Source organism: Centrocercus urophasianus, unplaced genomic scaffold (assembly GCF_019232065.1).
Source record: "Centrocercus urophasianus isolate 14NV4802_14NV808 unplaced genomic scaffold, USGS_Curo_1.0 seq_11, whole genome shotgun sequence".
In the NCBI taxonomy this organism is placed as follows: domain Eukaryota; kingdom Metazoa; phylum Chordata; class Aves; order Galliformes; family Phasianidae; genus Centrocercus; species Centrocercus urophasianus.
Window position 1 is genome coordinate 89,283,079 of NW_024884253.1, and position 15,716 is coordinate 89,298,794.

General features: G+C 38.8%; 1 protein-coding gene across 2 annotated transcripts in view; it reads right to left on the bottom strand.

The window, feature by feature from the left end:
- COL15A1 (collagen type XV alpha 1 chain) overlaps positions 1–15,716 on the bottom strand; it is a 106,236-nt gene that overhangs the window by 42,141 nt on the left and 48,379 nt on the right. The window contains exons 9-15 of one of the 2 annotated variants that reach the window (XM_042839729.1): positions 15,523–15,630; positions 14,903–14,965; positions 12,072–12,107; positions 11,757–11,885; positions 4,719–4,772; positions 3,828–3,863; positions 3,652–3,735 (exon numbers count right to left, since the gene is read on the bottom strand). In XM_042839729.1, the coding sequence (XP_042695663.1) occupies positions 3,652–3,735; positions 3,828–3,863; positions 4,719–4,772; positions 11,757–11,885; positions 12,072–12,107; positions 14,903–14,965; positions 15,523–15,630 (510 nt within the window). Of the gene's footprint in view, positions 1–3,651; positions 3,736–3,827; positions 3,864–4,718; positions 4,773–11,732; positions 11,886–12,071; positions 12,108–14,902; positions 14,966–15,522; positions 15,631–15,716 lie in introns of both variants that reach the window. The other variant, XM_042839730.1, reaches the window with a different exon arrangement.

The window sequence follows — 15,716 nt, forward strand, 5'->3', positions numbered from 1 at the left end:
GGTGTCTTCCCCATTTAAAGACTATGATTTTAAGGATAGAATTAAATTAATGAAATTGGTCCAGGACTTTTGGTCCAACTTCCTGTTCAAATCTAGTCGAACTAGATCAGGTGCAAGAGTCTTGAACACCTTGTGGGATAGAAATGCCAGTTATTCTTAGTAACCAATTCCAGTATTTGAGCATCCTTGGAGAAAAAGAAAACGAAACAAAACAAACCACCTTAAATACCTTATATCTAATCAGAATTTCCCATGTTCCAACTTGTATCCATTCAGGTCTCATGGTAATGCCATGTAGCTCTAAGAAGAGGTTTGCCCTGTCTTCTCTGTAATCCCTAATTAGGTAGCTGTGAACAGCAAGAAAGTCTCTTCTTAGCCTTCTTTTCTTCAGGCTGAACAAAGGCAGTTTCTTCAGCATCCTCATATACCATCTATTTTTGACCCTCACCATCTTGGTCGTCCTGCATGGGCTTTCTTCACTGTGGTAATATGTTTCTTGTACAGGGACACAGATGGATGTGGTACTCCAGATGTTGTTCTTTGAATGCCCATCATAACTTTCTGAGCCCAACACTTGAGCCAATTTTTCACCTATCTCATCATCCTTTTATCTAATTCATAGGTCAACAGCTTGGTGATAAGACCATGGAACATTATGGTTTAAAACCTATAAGCTAATTTTCTAGTTAAATAGGCGTTCTGAATGCTACATAATACAGTCACACATTATGTTGGAAGAGTATTTAAGTACATTCACAACAACAACAACAAAAAAGCTATAGATGAAAAAATATACTAACTTATTTTTGTCATTTGTTTCATTTCTTCCATGACAACACCCCAACAGAGTGATAATCTAACCTTGTTTTGAATTCAGAAATATGAACCGAATACTTATAGAATCTTGAACCAGTCCACTTGTTCATCAGGCAAGCCTCACCACCTATTTCAAGTTCAATATTTGTGTGCAGCAATATATTCCCATTCAATGGAATGAAATACTTCTGAATTTCACAACAGCAGGGCAGGGCATGCATTCATGTGCTGGGATTCACTCAGCACATGAAGAAGTATGTTGTACTGAGGGTACTGTCAAGTCTGAATGCGTCTTCAGCCTGTAACTATGTCCAACTCATAGCTGTCAGATCACAGTCCTTTGCATCATTTGTTATGAATGAAGTATGTGGGACGTAAGTTTGAAGTTGGTTTGAAAAGAATTCTGATTTAAATCACTGCTTTGAATGGCTGCTTGACCACATGGTCTTCCTTCCAACTATTGCACAAGTCTCTGAATACTATTTTTCTAACCTGGGATGTGAGGAAGGACACAACTACGTTGTCTTATTGTATGTTCTATTAAGCTAATCTAGCTTATCCATCCAAGCATGGCAGTTTATGGCCAACTGTCTGCGCTGTCAGGTACTACTGGTATCAAGATTCATGCAGTAAAAGCCTGTTACTTCTAACAGGTGCTGCTCTCTGCTCTGTGCCCTCACGTTCTACAAAAAAAAAAAAAAAAAAAAAAACAAAAAACAAACAACCACCAAAAAACCAACAAACAAAACAAACCTGGAAAGCTGTCATTAAAGAAAATAAAAAGCATGTTTAAGTCCTGCAGGCAGCGCTCCTTTCCCTCTCCTTCCTTCTCTTGTATATACACTGCATATGGTATTAAATTGTGTAGTATTTTGGAATATCAAGCAGCAGCAAAATGAGACTTTTTTGTATATTAGGGTAGATTCTGATTGATATAGCAGAAGAGAGTAGAAGAAGTAGAAAGGATTGCTAGCTTCTGAGGTGTCAAAAAGTACTGAAGAAGCCTGGAAATAACTAGGGCCTCAGTTCTATCTTAAACAGAAAGAACTACTGCAAGCAGAACTAACAACTTTGTTTAAAATTACAGAGCTAAAATACCAGAATCAGCTGTTGTGATGTGGATATTGGTTTGACCTGGGTAGGAAAGATTTCTGAAGTGAACCACAGATGTTTGATGTTTGACTGTCAGAAAAACACGAGAGTGAAAGAATTATTTGGATAATTTAATCTTCTACCTCAGCGTATGTATTTTAAACAAAGGTCCTGTCATTATACAAACATCTGTGAAGTTGGTAGAACTCAGTGTCCCAAATATTTACATATACTTAAAACCACAAACATGTTTAATCAACTGTTTCAAATTTCAGCAAATTTCAAGTCCTTGGAGATAAGTCCATAGTAGATTTTGTAGCGCATGAGAATTGAAGGCTCTTGCTGTACATCCACAGAATATTTGTTCACTAGGAATGTTCATAAAGCCACCCTACTTCGTAAAGGAGCCAACTGCTTAAACTCCAAGGTGTTTAGAAAAGAAAACTGCTTTCTGTACAGATTTGTAATACACTGGATGCAATACAGCTTCTAGTGGGATTTATACATTTCTTTAACACAGTGGATGTAATCCTCACACAAGTTATGGAGTATTCAAAGGATGCATAGTAGGTATCTCCAGAAACATTAGACAGATGTGTGAACTGCAGCTATCACAACATATAGAAAGCTAGGTCCATTATTAACTGCAAACAGAGCTATCTAGTCACTATTAGGAATGAAGGCCCCAAAGTAGCAGGGCTGAGAGAAAGAACATAAGTTTTAAGTCAAGGTCTATGTCAATTCCTTTTCCTGTCACAGCTATTTAGGGAAATTCCCAGAAATTCAATAGAAATGTTATGAAGTACAGAGCTGGTGATATTCCCACTTTGAACAGGAGTTTTAAGTAGATGATCTTCAGATACCCTTTCCAACCAACATTTCTTTCTATCTACATTTCTGCTCACCAAGGACTTAGCACGACAAGTCTATGTGAGATGCTAAGAATAGGTAATAGTTTAAAAAAACAAAAGAAGTTGTTTAGGATTGGCTAGTCCATGGGATGTCAATGTATTTGCTGTCAACAGCAAATAGGGTAGGTGAAAGATTGGACTACATGATGCTGGAGGTCTTTTCCAACCACGGTGATTCTATGATTCTAAAGATGTTTTGGTATTCTTTTGTCAGTTTGAAATGGGATTCATCTTAATCTTTAGCTATCATTATTTCTAACTAGTATTTTTGCAAGGGCTCATGTACAAAAAACAAACCTGACTCCACAAAATACATGCAGATAGAGGATATTGGGCAGTTTTAGCTTTAGCTAGAAGCTGAACCTTGTAGTATTTTACCCTTTGATACTTTTAGCTTTTGCTTATACTACAGAGTCAGTACTCTGGCTTGTATAGTGAATATCTGCTAGAAAAAAACAATGCTATGTGTCTCTCCTGCATGTTAATGTGACTCACATACCTTGTTATGTTAAACATTCCCAGTTTTGTATTTCTCAGGTTTTTTTTTTTTATGTGACTTTCATGATTTGTGCACAATCACTTGGAGAGTTTGAGAGAAGCTTTCAATATTATCCCATAATTCTTGTATGCAAGCTATTTACCCTTTTCCCTTCCTCTTTAATCTTTTCAAGATACACTCATTAGATGCAGAGAGATATTAAGCTCTTTTGTTTGTTCATTTTAAGGAGTGGAATTAGAATCTGAACATCAACACCAGAATTGCCAGTTAGGCAACTGCTTGGGATCTTTAAGTAGAGTTACAAAGAATTTGATGCTTGACAAATGCACTTACCTCTGGTATGGCTATGACTGGTCCTGGTGGTCCTGGTGGTCCAGGTGGACCCACAATATTGTTCCCATCCTGTCCTGGTTCACCCTATTTCAACAACATTACACGTGAAAATCCCATTTAGTAAATGCTACACTTCACATAGGTTTCTCAGAAAGAATTAAACCATCCAATCTCACCTGAGGTCCTGGGTCACCCTTCTCCCCTTTTGGACCCTTTGCATGATAAAAAAGAACACAACAGGTGTAAATGATTTTAAACAGAAAATGTTGAAACTTCATTCTAACTTCAGAAAATGCAGAAGAGTGAAACACAGTTACATCACAATCCCCAGCTTTCTGAAAGCACAGATGGGACTCAGATCCTCTGTGGGTCTGATGTTTAAAATTATCTGACAATGTTCACAAAAAACAAATGAAAACACACCATGTGATTAGTTGGGCATTGATTCAACAAGCCTTTATTTCACTGTAATGATATCAGATGTGCCTGGCTGCTTCTTCCTTTTTCATCATTGACCACCTTAGTTATGTTCCAGATTGCCTGATGAACTGAGCAGGGAAACACAAATGAACTGAAGAGTCATTTTTCATCAATAATTATTTCTAAGCTTAATTAGCCTCTCAAGATTCACTCTGCTGGGGATATAGACAGTTCATTTGACATGAATGAGAGGAAGGTGGCAGTGAATGAGCTTCCAGCTGAAGAATTCTATAATCCCTGGGGCTATTAAGCAGGAAAAATGCACTTAAATTACCTATGAGCATGTTGGCTTCCACATAATTAAAAGCAGAGCTAAATTCTGAATAATTAAAAGTATAAGGATCATCAAAGAAAGGGAAGTGGCCTCTGGAGAGCTCTGTATCTCTTCTGATTGGTGAGGGGGGCATTGGCAAAGAATATTGCTCCTATGTTTGGTGTCTAAGATAAATGCTCCACATTAAATGGGACAAATTCAGACCCAGCTCTCCACATGCAGCTAGCAAGTATTGTGAAGGCTCCAACTGTCAGATACAGGTTTGAAAGGAAGTGTGTGTAGGGTGATCATAGGATATGATAGTCCAACTCACCACACCTCCAGGATGTCCAGCGATGCCAGGTTTTCCTTCTGTACTTGGCCTTCTCTGATACACACAAGAAAATACTGTTAACCAGGATAATCAGTTTTCAGTCTCATACAAGAATGCATGCATGGGTGAACTAATAGGATACGTGGGGGTTTCCATAAACTCAGGATCAGTTGCTCTTATTAGTCAACAGACCTTCACTGATCCTGCTGTTTCCCTGTCTCCAGGAAAGATTTTTCCAATGCAGCTTCAATAATTCTTCATCATTGCTCCTACCTCTGCTTAGCAAAAGGGTGAGTTGTTACTTTCCCATAGGGTTTATTTTGTGCATTACTTCCATTTGCAGTTAAGTGACTCTCAGTCCTGAGGTAGAGGTGGGAGAGGCACTGAGTGTAAATGGGAGGGGGTGGTAGGGATGTTGGGATGTTGGGGTAAAAATTTGGTAATTTCTTTTCTAGTTCAATGGAAGACTGCAATTTAGTGCTAAGAATCCAATCAATTACACTCTATGGGAAAAACAGGAAGTATTACACTGTAATAATAATGCAGTTTCCTAGAGAAAAATAGATAAAAGAAGGCTGAAAATTCTTAAAGGAATAGACAAATAGAAAACTACCTTATTTTTTTAAGTCTATTTTTCTCTGTGTTACATGAAAGAGCAAAAGAAATTGCACAGAACAGCCTAGTGATTGATCCAAGTGCCAAACTAGCAGTGTATTTTTCAGTAGTGGCTTGTTTCTTTGTTTCATTTTATTGCTTTTTGTTTGTTTGTTTTAATGCTGTTTTTGTTCTGATGTATTACTCTGCTTCAAAAAAATACTTTTGGGTTTTCACTGTAGACATTACCATGAAAATGATAATACTTTTCTAATAGAAGAAATATTGAATATCAAATGAAGACAACTGTAAGAGATTGATTCAGTGTGTAGCTAAGTTGGTAGAGCCCCTTGCCATAAGATCTTATAAGTTACAAAAGTCTATGTAAATGTCAGGGAAGGTATCAAATTAATCTAGAAGAGATCTATGAAGAATTTCAGCAACCTTTTCTAGCTGAAGAAGTCCTGAGTCACAAATTGTTGGAGCCTGGGAGATTACTCAGGACAACTGCACTGTCATACATGCCCTTTTCTAAGGTCAAACAGTATCCAAGCATCTGCTCAAACTGCATCTACTTTTGACTGTTACTGGAAGCAGGATACTGGGATGAATGGATGTGGATAAAACCACTGAGAATTATCTAGTACTCTGCAGGAATCGCTGTAAGAATAACAGAGCATCCAAAGAAAAATAGCCTTCTGTGTTGCAATTCATGTGTGACAGAAGAAATTAAAAGTTCATCAGATTCCAAATTCTCACTCTTCTTGGGCCTCACTGTACAACCTTCCTAAAAGATTTAATGTGTCCACAACATTTTATTTCTATTTTTGTCTGTGAAAAAACAAACAAACAAACAAAAAACCAAACATATGGCAGTTTATTAAGATAATGTTTTGCTTTTAAGATGTTTTCATTTTATATGGCATTGCAGGATAAAAGTTGTTTGTGACTGTAAAAGGGATTTAGGAACCTAAGAAACTAATGGGGGTTATAGGTACTTGCATGAGTTTTAAAAATGGTACTTGCAACTTTAGGCTCTTCAGTTCTTACAGAAAATGGTAAATATATGCGTATGACAAAAGTATTTGGGCAGAGGAAATAAGCTTGAACAAATAGCATTCTTCAACAGAATTCTGTCCTTTCAGGCATGCTGGTACAGGGAGATCAAATTACTGTTATTACAGATGCTGAGTAATTTCATCAGTTGATTTGACTGAGTAAATTTAGTTTGGAAGAAAAGACCTAGGGTAGCATGATGTTTTACTGTAAATAAATTACACACAGACATCCTCATTTCCAACTTCATATTTTAAGATTGTAGACCTGTTTATTGCTAAAATAGAAGAGGACTAAGAACTGGGTGGATCTTTTTTATCTTTTTCTTCCCCTGAGGATTGAAGAGAGATTGACTGTTTTTAAATAACATTGGAACCATTCCATTTGCAATATATGCATGTGATTGAAATATATCTATCACAGTAGCAATAACAATTACTCGAACAGTGACTACAGAACAAAGCAATTGTAGTAATAAAAATTAAGAAAATAACTTATAGCTTCAAGCAGATTAAAAAGAAAAGGATAAAATGACTGTCCTGTGCATCAGTGCATCACCCTAATTGATTACAAATACACATATCCCTGTGAAATGACAGTGCTAAAAATACATACAGCAGATTAAATTTATGTCAAGTAGAGTCCTGGTACATTATTTTATTTTATTATTTTATTTCATTTTAATAAATAAGCAGCTGCTGGTAGAAGATTGTAGTAATAATTTTGTAAACATTCAGAAACAGAAGGGTAGATTCATAATTATTTTTATCTTGTTTCATATGGCGGCTCTTGATTACAGTGATGTCTTAAATGCAAGAGAAGCCACTGTTTAATCCTATCGTATCGTATCGTATCGTATCGTATCGTATCCTACCCTACCCTACCCTACCTTATTCCATTCCATTCCATCCCATTCCATTCCATTCCATTCCATTCCATTCCATTCCATTCCATCTTTCATTTCTAGCTAGAGGTGGACTCCAGGAAGGATTGAAACTCCAGGAAGGATTGAAAAGATGGGGATGGTGATGGGGAAGACTGGAGAAGGCATTTGGCATTGTGCTCACAGACTCACATCCTGATGGAGGATTTCAGCCACCCAGATCTTTGTGGAGAGAGCAACATGGCAGATGGCTAGCAATCAAGGAGACTCCTGGAGTGCAACTTCCTGGTCCAGATATTGGAGAGACCAACCAGAGGTGAAGCATTACTGGATCTGGTGCTCACGAATGCAAAGGAGATCATTCATTAAAGATATTAAGATGGATAGCAGTCTGGGCTTTAGTGACCACACCCTGGTTGAGTTTGTGATCTTGAGGAATGTGGGCCTGCCAGAGAACAGTCAGGATGTTGAAATTTAGGAGAGCAAATTTTGGGCTGTTAAAGGCATTACTGGAAAAGATCCCCTGGGATCCCCTCCTTAGGGATGTAGGAATGGATCAGAGCTGGCAGCTCTTCAAGTACACCTGTCTGAGAGCACAAGAGTTCTCCATTCCAGCATATAAAAAATTAAGTTGAGGAGGCAGGAAACCAGCTGGGCTGAGCAAAGTCCAACTGGTCAAACTGAGGAATAAGAAGGATAAGCATAAGCAAGGGGAGCATGGATAAGTAGCCTGGGAAGTATATCAGGGTGCTCTTCAGACCTGCAGAGATGGGATCAGGAAAATCAAGGCGCAGATGGAACAGAGCTTGACAAGGGAAATGAAAAAATAATAAGGGATTCTTTAGCTACTGTGATCAGAGAAGCGACAGGGAAAAGAGAGTGCACCCCCTCAGATAAATGAGAAGGAAGAACTAGCTACAACAGACATGGAGAAGGCTGAGGTACTCAGCAAGTTCGCTGCCTTCACTGGCAGTCAGGATTCCTAAATCTCTCAAGTCTCTGAAACTCTACACAGGGGTTGAGAGAGCAAAATTCTTCCCGCTGTAAGAACAGAGCAAATCCAAGACTGCTTTGTGAGTTTCGATGTGTACAAGTCTACGGGGACAGACAACATGCATTCCAAGATCCTGAAGGAACTGGCTGATGTGGCTGCCAGACCACCCTGCAATCATATTTGAAAAGTCATGGTTGTCAGTTGAGAGTGCCAGTGACTTGAAAAAGGGAATAATTACTCCCATTTTTAAGAAAGGGAAAAGGAAGACCTGGGAAATGACAGAGTGGTGACTCACCTTTGAGTCTGGGAAGATCATGAAGCAGATCCTCCTGGAAGAAATGTTAAGGTACATGCAAGGCGATCTACAACAGCTAGCCTGACTTCTCAAAGGGCAGATCATGCTTAACCGATCTGGTGGCCATCTATGATGGAGCAATGGCATCAGTGAACAAAGGAAGAGCAACTGATGTCATGTACTTGGGTTTCTGCAAGGCCTTTGGTATGGTCTCACATCACATCCTTATCTCTAAATTAGAGAGATAAGCATTTGAAGGGTGAAATATTTGGTGTATAAAGAATTGGTTGTATGGTCACAGCCAGAGTTATAGTCAGTGGCTCTGTGTCCAGGTGGAAGCTGGTCTTGAATGATGTCTCCTGGGTGTTTGTACTGGCACCAGTACTCTTTGACATCTTTATTGCCTAGACAGTAGGATTGAGTGCACTCTCAGCAAATTTGCATATGACACCAAGCTGAGTGCTGCAACTGACACAATAGAAGGAAGGGATGCCAAACAGAAGGACCTGGACAGGTTTGAGAAGTGGGTCCATGTGAATTGAAGAAGATTCAACAAGCCAGTGTGCAAAGTGTTGCACTTGAGTAGGGGCATCCCCAAGCATTACAGACTGGAAAATAATCTCCTTCTGTCAGTTCCCTCTGTACTCTCAGGTGGATTCCATTCAACCCCATGGACTTACAACAGACCAGGTGATGTAGCAGTTCACTGTTTCCTCCTGAATTGTGGAGGTTTATTCTGCTCTCCATCCCTGGCTTTCTGATCAGAGGTCTGAGCACCCAGAGGATGACTGGCTTGACTATTAAAGACAGAAGTAAAGAAAGCATTGAGAACCTCAGCCCTTTCCTCATTTTCAGTAAAAACATTCCCTGCCACATCCAATAAAGATGGGAGATTCTCCTCAAGATGTTAGAATATTTCTTTAAACAAACAATAGCATTCGTATCTGTTCTTGGAGAACTTGAAGTATCTCTAGAATAAAAAGAGAGATACAAAAGGAACAGTGCAGATACCAGCAGAAAAAAAAAGCATTTATCTGTGGGTTAACTAGAATCTTTTAACCACCTCCAAATTACCACTGAAATTCTATAGATGCCCAGTAATTTTGACCACTGCTTTTTTCCTGTGGAACTGTCCTCAGTTTATATGAAGCCTTATAATGTATCCTATAAAATAAGTAATAGTAAAGCAAAGCAAAACAAAACAAAACGTGGGGAAGATTTCCTGAGTAGAACAGCTAGATTAAAAAAGAGAAAAGGGTAAAACAAATGTAATTGTTGATGCAGACAATCTCTTAGATTTGCTTCGTGAAAATGTTAATGTAGTAGCTCAAGTTCCCGAATCTGAGTGTGCTCCCTTTGCCTTCCTGCAAAGTACTGCAATCACCTTCTGCTCTAAAAAGATAATTTAAATAAACAGCTCTCTAATAACATGTAAAACTCAGCTTGAGTTGACCAGATCTCATATTTTAAAGTGATGAAGATATCATTATCAGAAGTAGAATGTAGCATTTGAGATATCACTCTATGAATAGATTATTTTTCTTTTGAGTATAACATATTATGAAGTCACAAATGTAAAAAGTGTGTCTCTGTATTTCCATCTTACAGAAGAAGCTAAATTTGTGGCTTCAAATACGACAGCATAGGAAAAGCAGTAATTTAAATGGGACATGCAGCTTGATGTTAATGAATGCTGGCCATTCTGTATGTATATTTAAATCTTCAAATTATTTATGTGTGAAAGATAGTACCAAAGTTTTTCCTCGTAATACAGTAGTAGCTTTGAGATCCCGATATTAGTAATGATAATTATGTACAGCATACGATGTTAATGGCTAATTACTGAACAATTTAATGAAAACTGCCTAAGTAAGAATCGAATAAAACAGTCCAGTTGGATGGGATCTGCAAACATCTTTAGGTCCAACTGCCTTATCTCTTCAGGGCTAACTGAAAAATAAACATGTTGAGGGAATTGTCCAAACGTCACTTGAATGCTGACGGGCAGGGGGCATCAGCCTCCTCCCTAGGGAGCCTGTTTCAGTGTTTGATCATTCTCACAGTCGAGAAACAGTTCCTAATGCCTGGTCTGAACCTCCCTTCGTGCAGCTTTGTGTCGTTCCCATGTATCCTATCACTGGTTAGTAGGAAGAAGAGACTGGCACCTCCCTCTCTGCTTTCCCTGTTGTAGAGAGCAATGAGACTGCCTATCTGTCTCCTCCAGACTGGACATCCCAAGTGTCCTCAACCTCACAGAATATGCTTTCCAGCCTGGAAGGCATGTTTACTGACTTTGTTGCCCCCCTCTGGATGCTTTCAAGTACCTTACCATCCTTTTTGTATTGCAGAGGTCACAATATTCGAGGTGAAGTTGCACAAGTTCTAAATATAGTGCAGTAATCAACTCTTTTGGCTGGCTGGCTATGCTGTATTTAACACATGTCAAAATGGAATTTGCTCTATTTTGCTGCATTCAAATCATTGATAAGAATGTTGAGCAGAACTGACCCTAGAATTGACCAGTGCTAGTGATTATCTGCCAGCTATATGAATCTCCATTTACTACAACCATTTGTGCTCTGCTGTTGAACCAGTAAATCACCAAGCATAGTGTGAAAGTGGACAAAATGTCCAGAAGGATACTGGGAGGAACGATCTTAAAGGCCTTACTAAAATCCAGAAAGATTATCTCTGCCACCTACCCTTCAGACAACAAGTGGCTGACCTTCTGACAGAAAGAGGTCAAATTACTAATGCAGGAATAATTGATGAATGGCAAGATTCATTAATGAACCCATATTGAGTATGCCTGATAATATCTTTGTTCTTTACATGCTTTTCAATATCTCCCAGGACAATCTTCTACATAACTTTTTCAAGGACTGAGGTTAGACACATTTTTGTAGCTTCCTGGATCTTTTGTTATGTCCTTCTTGTAGATGGATATAACTTTGACTGTCTTCCAGTCATTAAATAAATCCATTCCTTGCATGATCAATTACATTGCCCAAGTGCCCATAGTAAAAGGAATTGCAGGTTTCCCATAGGAATGTGTCAGTCTGTAACAAATGATTCTGTCTCTAACAAATGACTCATCAATTTCTTCTTAGACAGTTGTAAATATAGAGAGGATTACATTTTCCCTTCTTAAGAGAGTACATCCACAGCTGTAACAAAGTGACAGTAAAATACCTCAAATCCTAAACTATAGCTTACACCTGTGGGTCCAGGAGGTCCAGGGGGCCCAGGGGGTCCAGGAGGTCCAGGGGGTCCAGGTTTCCCAGGAGAACCATCAGCACCAGCTTCTCCTTTAGGGCCTATTGATCCAGTGACCCCAGTGTCACCCTAAAATAGAAGGTCAGTCTACTGTTAGTTATACTGAACATGCACAAGCCGAGGCAAGTAAGCACTTGGGTTTCAAAATCATAACCTATTACACTTAGCCCTTTCCTTTGGTAAATTGTAAGTAACATGTTGTATTGGAGTGATACAGTTTTCCCATAAAGTCACTGTCCTGTTTTTTTTTTTTACCTTTGCACCAACAGAACCAGGAAGACCTCTATCACCCTGTAAAAGAAAAGCAATTCTTATTATTTAAAGTAAGAATATTAATCATGAAAAAAAACAATTGTGAGTGCGATTGCTTAATTTAAATACCCACAAAATTTTGTTTTGTTTAACTTGATGTCAAAAGGTGCATTCCATGAAATATTAGACCCCTTAATTAAAAAGAAAACAACCCATATTTCAGAAGTTATAGTAACAGGTGAATAGTTCTGGTCTGGTATGCATACAGATGGCAATGTCGTATTTCAGTTTTGCTGGAGATTTTGTTGGTCTAGAGAATCAAACACTATGGATCACCTCTTCATGATTCTCCACTTACATGAGGAAAATCCTCATGGACAGTAACCAGAAGCCGAAACTGATGCCACAGAGGTTGTCTAGGACACCAAATAAAGGATTACCAGTATGATTACCAGATAATTACCAGTATGGTTTTAGGTTCTTCTGCAGTAATTAAGTTATTTGATTTGCTTTTATATACTTCCCTTAAATATCATTTTCTAATGTATAGAAAGGACAGAAATGCAGCGTGCAAATATTTATGTGGCATTGAAGCGAATGGGCTTAATTGTTATACTGGCAATCTCTTGTCCTTACACATTCAACAAAAACTGCATGAATGAGATCTGAAAAAAATGGGTAATCATCAGCATCAAAATGATAGCAATGACTTCTTCCAAAATTAATGACAAAAAAACCAAATATATTAAATATCAGTCCAGGGAACAAACTGGCTTTACTTTCCAATCTTCGGTACCTTCAGCAGCTTCTCCCACTAGTCTTCCTTATATTAACCGTGAAAAATGTTTATAATTAGATACAGCAATATAGACTAAGCCAAGGCTTTTTAAAAAAAAATAGTAGAAATGGAGAAATCCTATTATTCCAAGGTGCTGGGGATTGTATGGAGCAGGAGCAAATATACAGTACTTCACTTTCAATTACATTTTATCAATATATGTAGAAAACATAATCAGGAAACAGGTACAGCAAGGGGAAACAATCAACTTCTTGCTCTTTGAGTTTTATACTCTTTTTGAAAATTATTATTGTTTGTGGGAATTCAAGAGAGGCTATTCAGAACTGACGCTGTGGAGCAAGATAAACAGCATGAGAAAGCAAGACTGACAACCAAGGACATCTCTAGAAGAAGAAAAAAGCAAAAGGAAAGGCTCAAACAGCTGGATGTGTGCCTACATGCACAGTTAAGAAGTGTCAGTGGAAGACTTTGTTGGCATGTAAAGGCAGATAGGAAAGTTCTAAGGGTGGATGGGAAAGTTAAAAAAAAGGAAACTTGTGAGTGTACCTAAGTGATGTGAGAACCTGTAATAAATGATTTGGATCGTTCACATCTGAGTCCGTGCCTGATTGCCACAATTTTTCTTCCAATTAATACAATTTCCACATCAAGATTTTTTTCCAATAAACAGAAATTCAAGTCCGTTGTTCTTTCGGTAGACTTCCTTCTGCTTAAACTACTGATTATAGTAGGAACATTCTAATAGTTACTATTCAAACATGCATTCTTTATTTTCTGGATGGCTACTAGATCCCATCTGTGCTGCAGTTCTACTAACCTCAACCTTTTGAAATCACGGTTTAGAACCTTCATTCTTCACATGTCACGTTAAAAAAACCTTATTATTTAACAAATTAAAAAATTGTGTCAATGTTCTGGTTGTTTAGGAGTTGCTTTTTCTTCTCCTTGTGGTATGTGAACTTTCAATGTGCTCTTGTGAACGTACTTTCAACTCTTGTGCATAAACCTTGGTATATAAGGTCACCGAAAAATGAAATTTTCCTGTAGTTATTTAAATCTGGGAGACACAATCACAGAAGGAGGGTTGTACTGGGCCTCTGTAGGCCTTCCAATCCACTTGAAGCAGAAACATCACCATCTCTACATCAGGTCAGCTATGGCTCTTTCCAGAGTGGGCATGAAAACCACTGAGAACGGGGCTTAGATATCCTTTCTGGGTAACATGCCACAGTTCTGCTCCCCAGGTAGTGAATAGGATCCTCCTACAGGCCTCTTAAGACGCAGTTTGTGGCCATTATAATTTGCTGCATCATCTGGCACAATGAAGAACTGTTTGGCTTTATCAGCTTTGCCGTGGGCCCTTCAGACATTTGCAGACAGCTGTTAGGTCACACCTTTGTCTGCTTTTAGCCAGATGTAACAGCCAGATGTAACTCCTCCCCTTGTGCTGGCTGTAGTACTTATTTAATCCTGCATGAAGCCATTCAGCACGTCAGCAGAAAACTAAGTAGTCCCCTGCTACCGTTTGGAGTATCTCACCAAATGCTGCATGAAGGCTTGAGTTGCCACCAGTGTGGGGTTGGGATATCATGGCTGAGAGTGACAGCACTGCAGCAGCCATCAGTTAAGACAGGTATGAACTACTACAGAAGTACACACAACTTGCTGTTAGTGGTCAGCAGGCCTGCTCTTGAGCAGCTTGGGCTAAAGCACATGGATCAGACTACAGAATCCAAACTTAAGTAATTCCAATGCCCATATACACATACAACTAGGAGCTGGAGTTCTTCCTACAGACTTGCCAGCTTTTTATTGGTGAATCCCAATCATACTGCATTTAGAGCATTTCACACTGCAGAAAATGAGATTGCAACCATCTGGATTTCTCAAAATGCCTTTTATGATATGTTGTAATAATCTGGATTATGAAAAAAAATGAAGCCAGCCAACACTGTGTTGCAAGGATAATAATTTATGGCTTTTTTAGCTTAAAGATATCACATTGAAGTAGGAGCAACACAAATGTTTACCTTACCTTTACTCCCTTCTGTCCTGGTGGGCCAACAACTCCATGAAGTCCAGGAAGACCTTGCGGACCCTGTAGATGATAGCAGATCTATAGCAGGTGTGATTTGATAATCTTTTTCTTAGGAAGGTATTTTGGACCAACTCACGAAACAGCAGTGTGAAATACTAAAGGTGATGGTCCTTCACACGGCACCAGGAAGCAGCTCACAAGTGCTAGCACTTGTATTTCTTGTCTTCTGACAGTCTGGTTTTGTATCAAAGCATTATTTAAATGTATACTAGTAGTAAATTATATCAAACAATCACATAAGAAAACAAAAAGTAATTAAATATTATATAATATAAATATGATGTTTGCATGTACAATAGCCAATTTATGCAAACTGGAACAGGTTGCCCAAGGAGGCTGTGGATGCCCCATCCCTGCAGGCATTCAAGGCCAGGCTGAATGTGGCTCTGGGCAGCCTGGTCTGCTGGTTGGTGACCTTGCACACATCAGGGGGTTGGAACTAGATGATCATTGTGGTCCTTTCCAACCCAGGTCATCTGTGATTCTATGATTATGATTCTACAATCCTGCTTTAGGGCAGGAACAACATCAAGGCTTGTCTGTGAATTGTTACTCACTTCAGGGCTCAGTTCAACAGCGGATCCGTCTTCCCCTGATGACTCAGGATGCCCTACATCTGAATCAGGGGCTGGTTTTCCTGGAAGGCCATGCGATCCTGGGCTGCCCTAATTAAATTGGTAGCATTGTTAGAATGCCCTGACAAATATGTTCAGTTCTCTTTTGGCCAAATTCATTTATTTATTGCACAAAA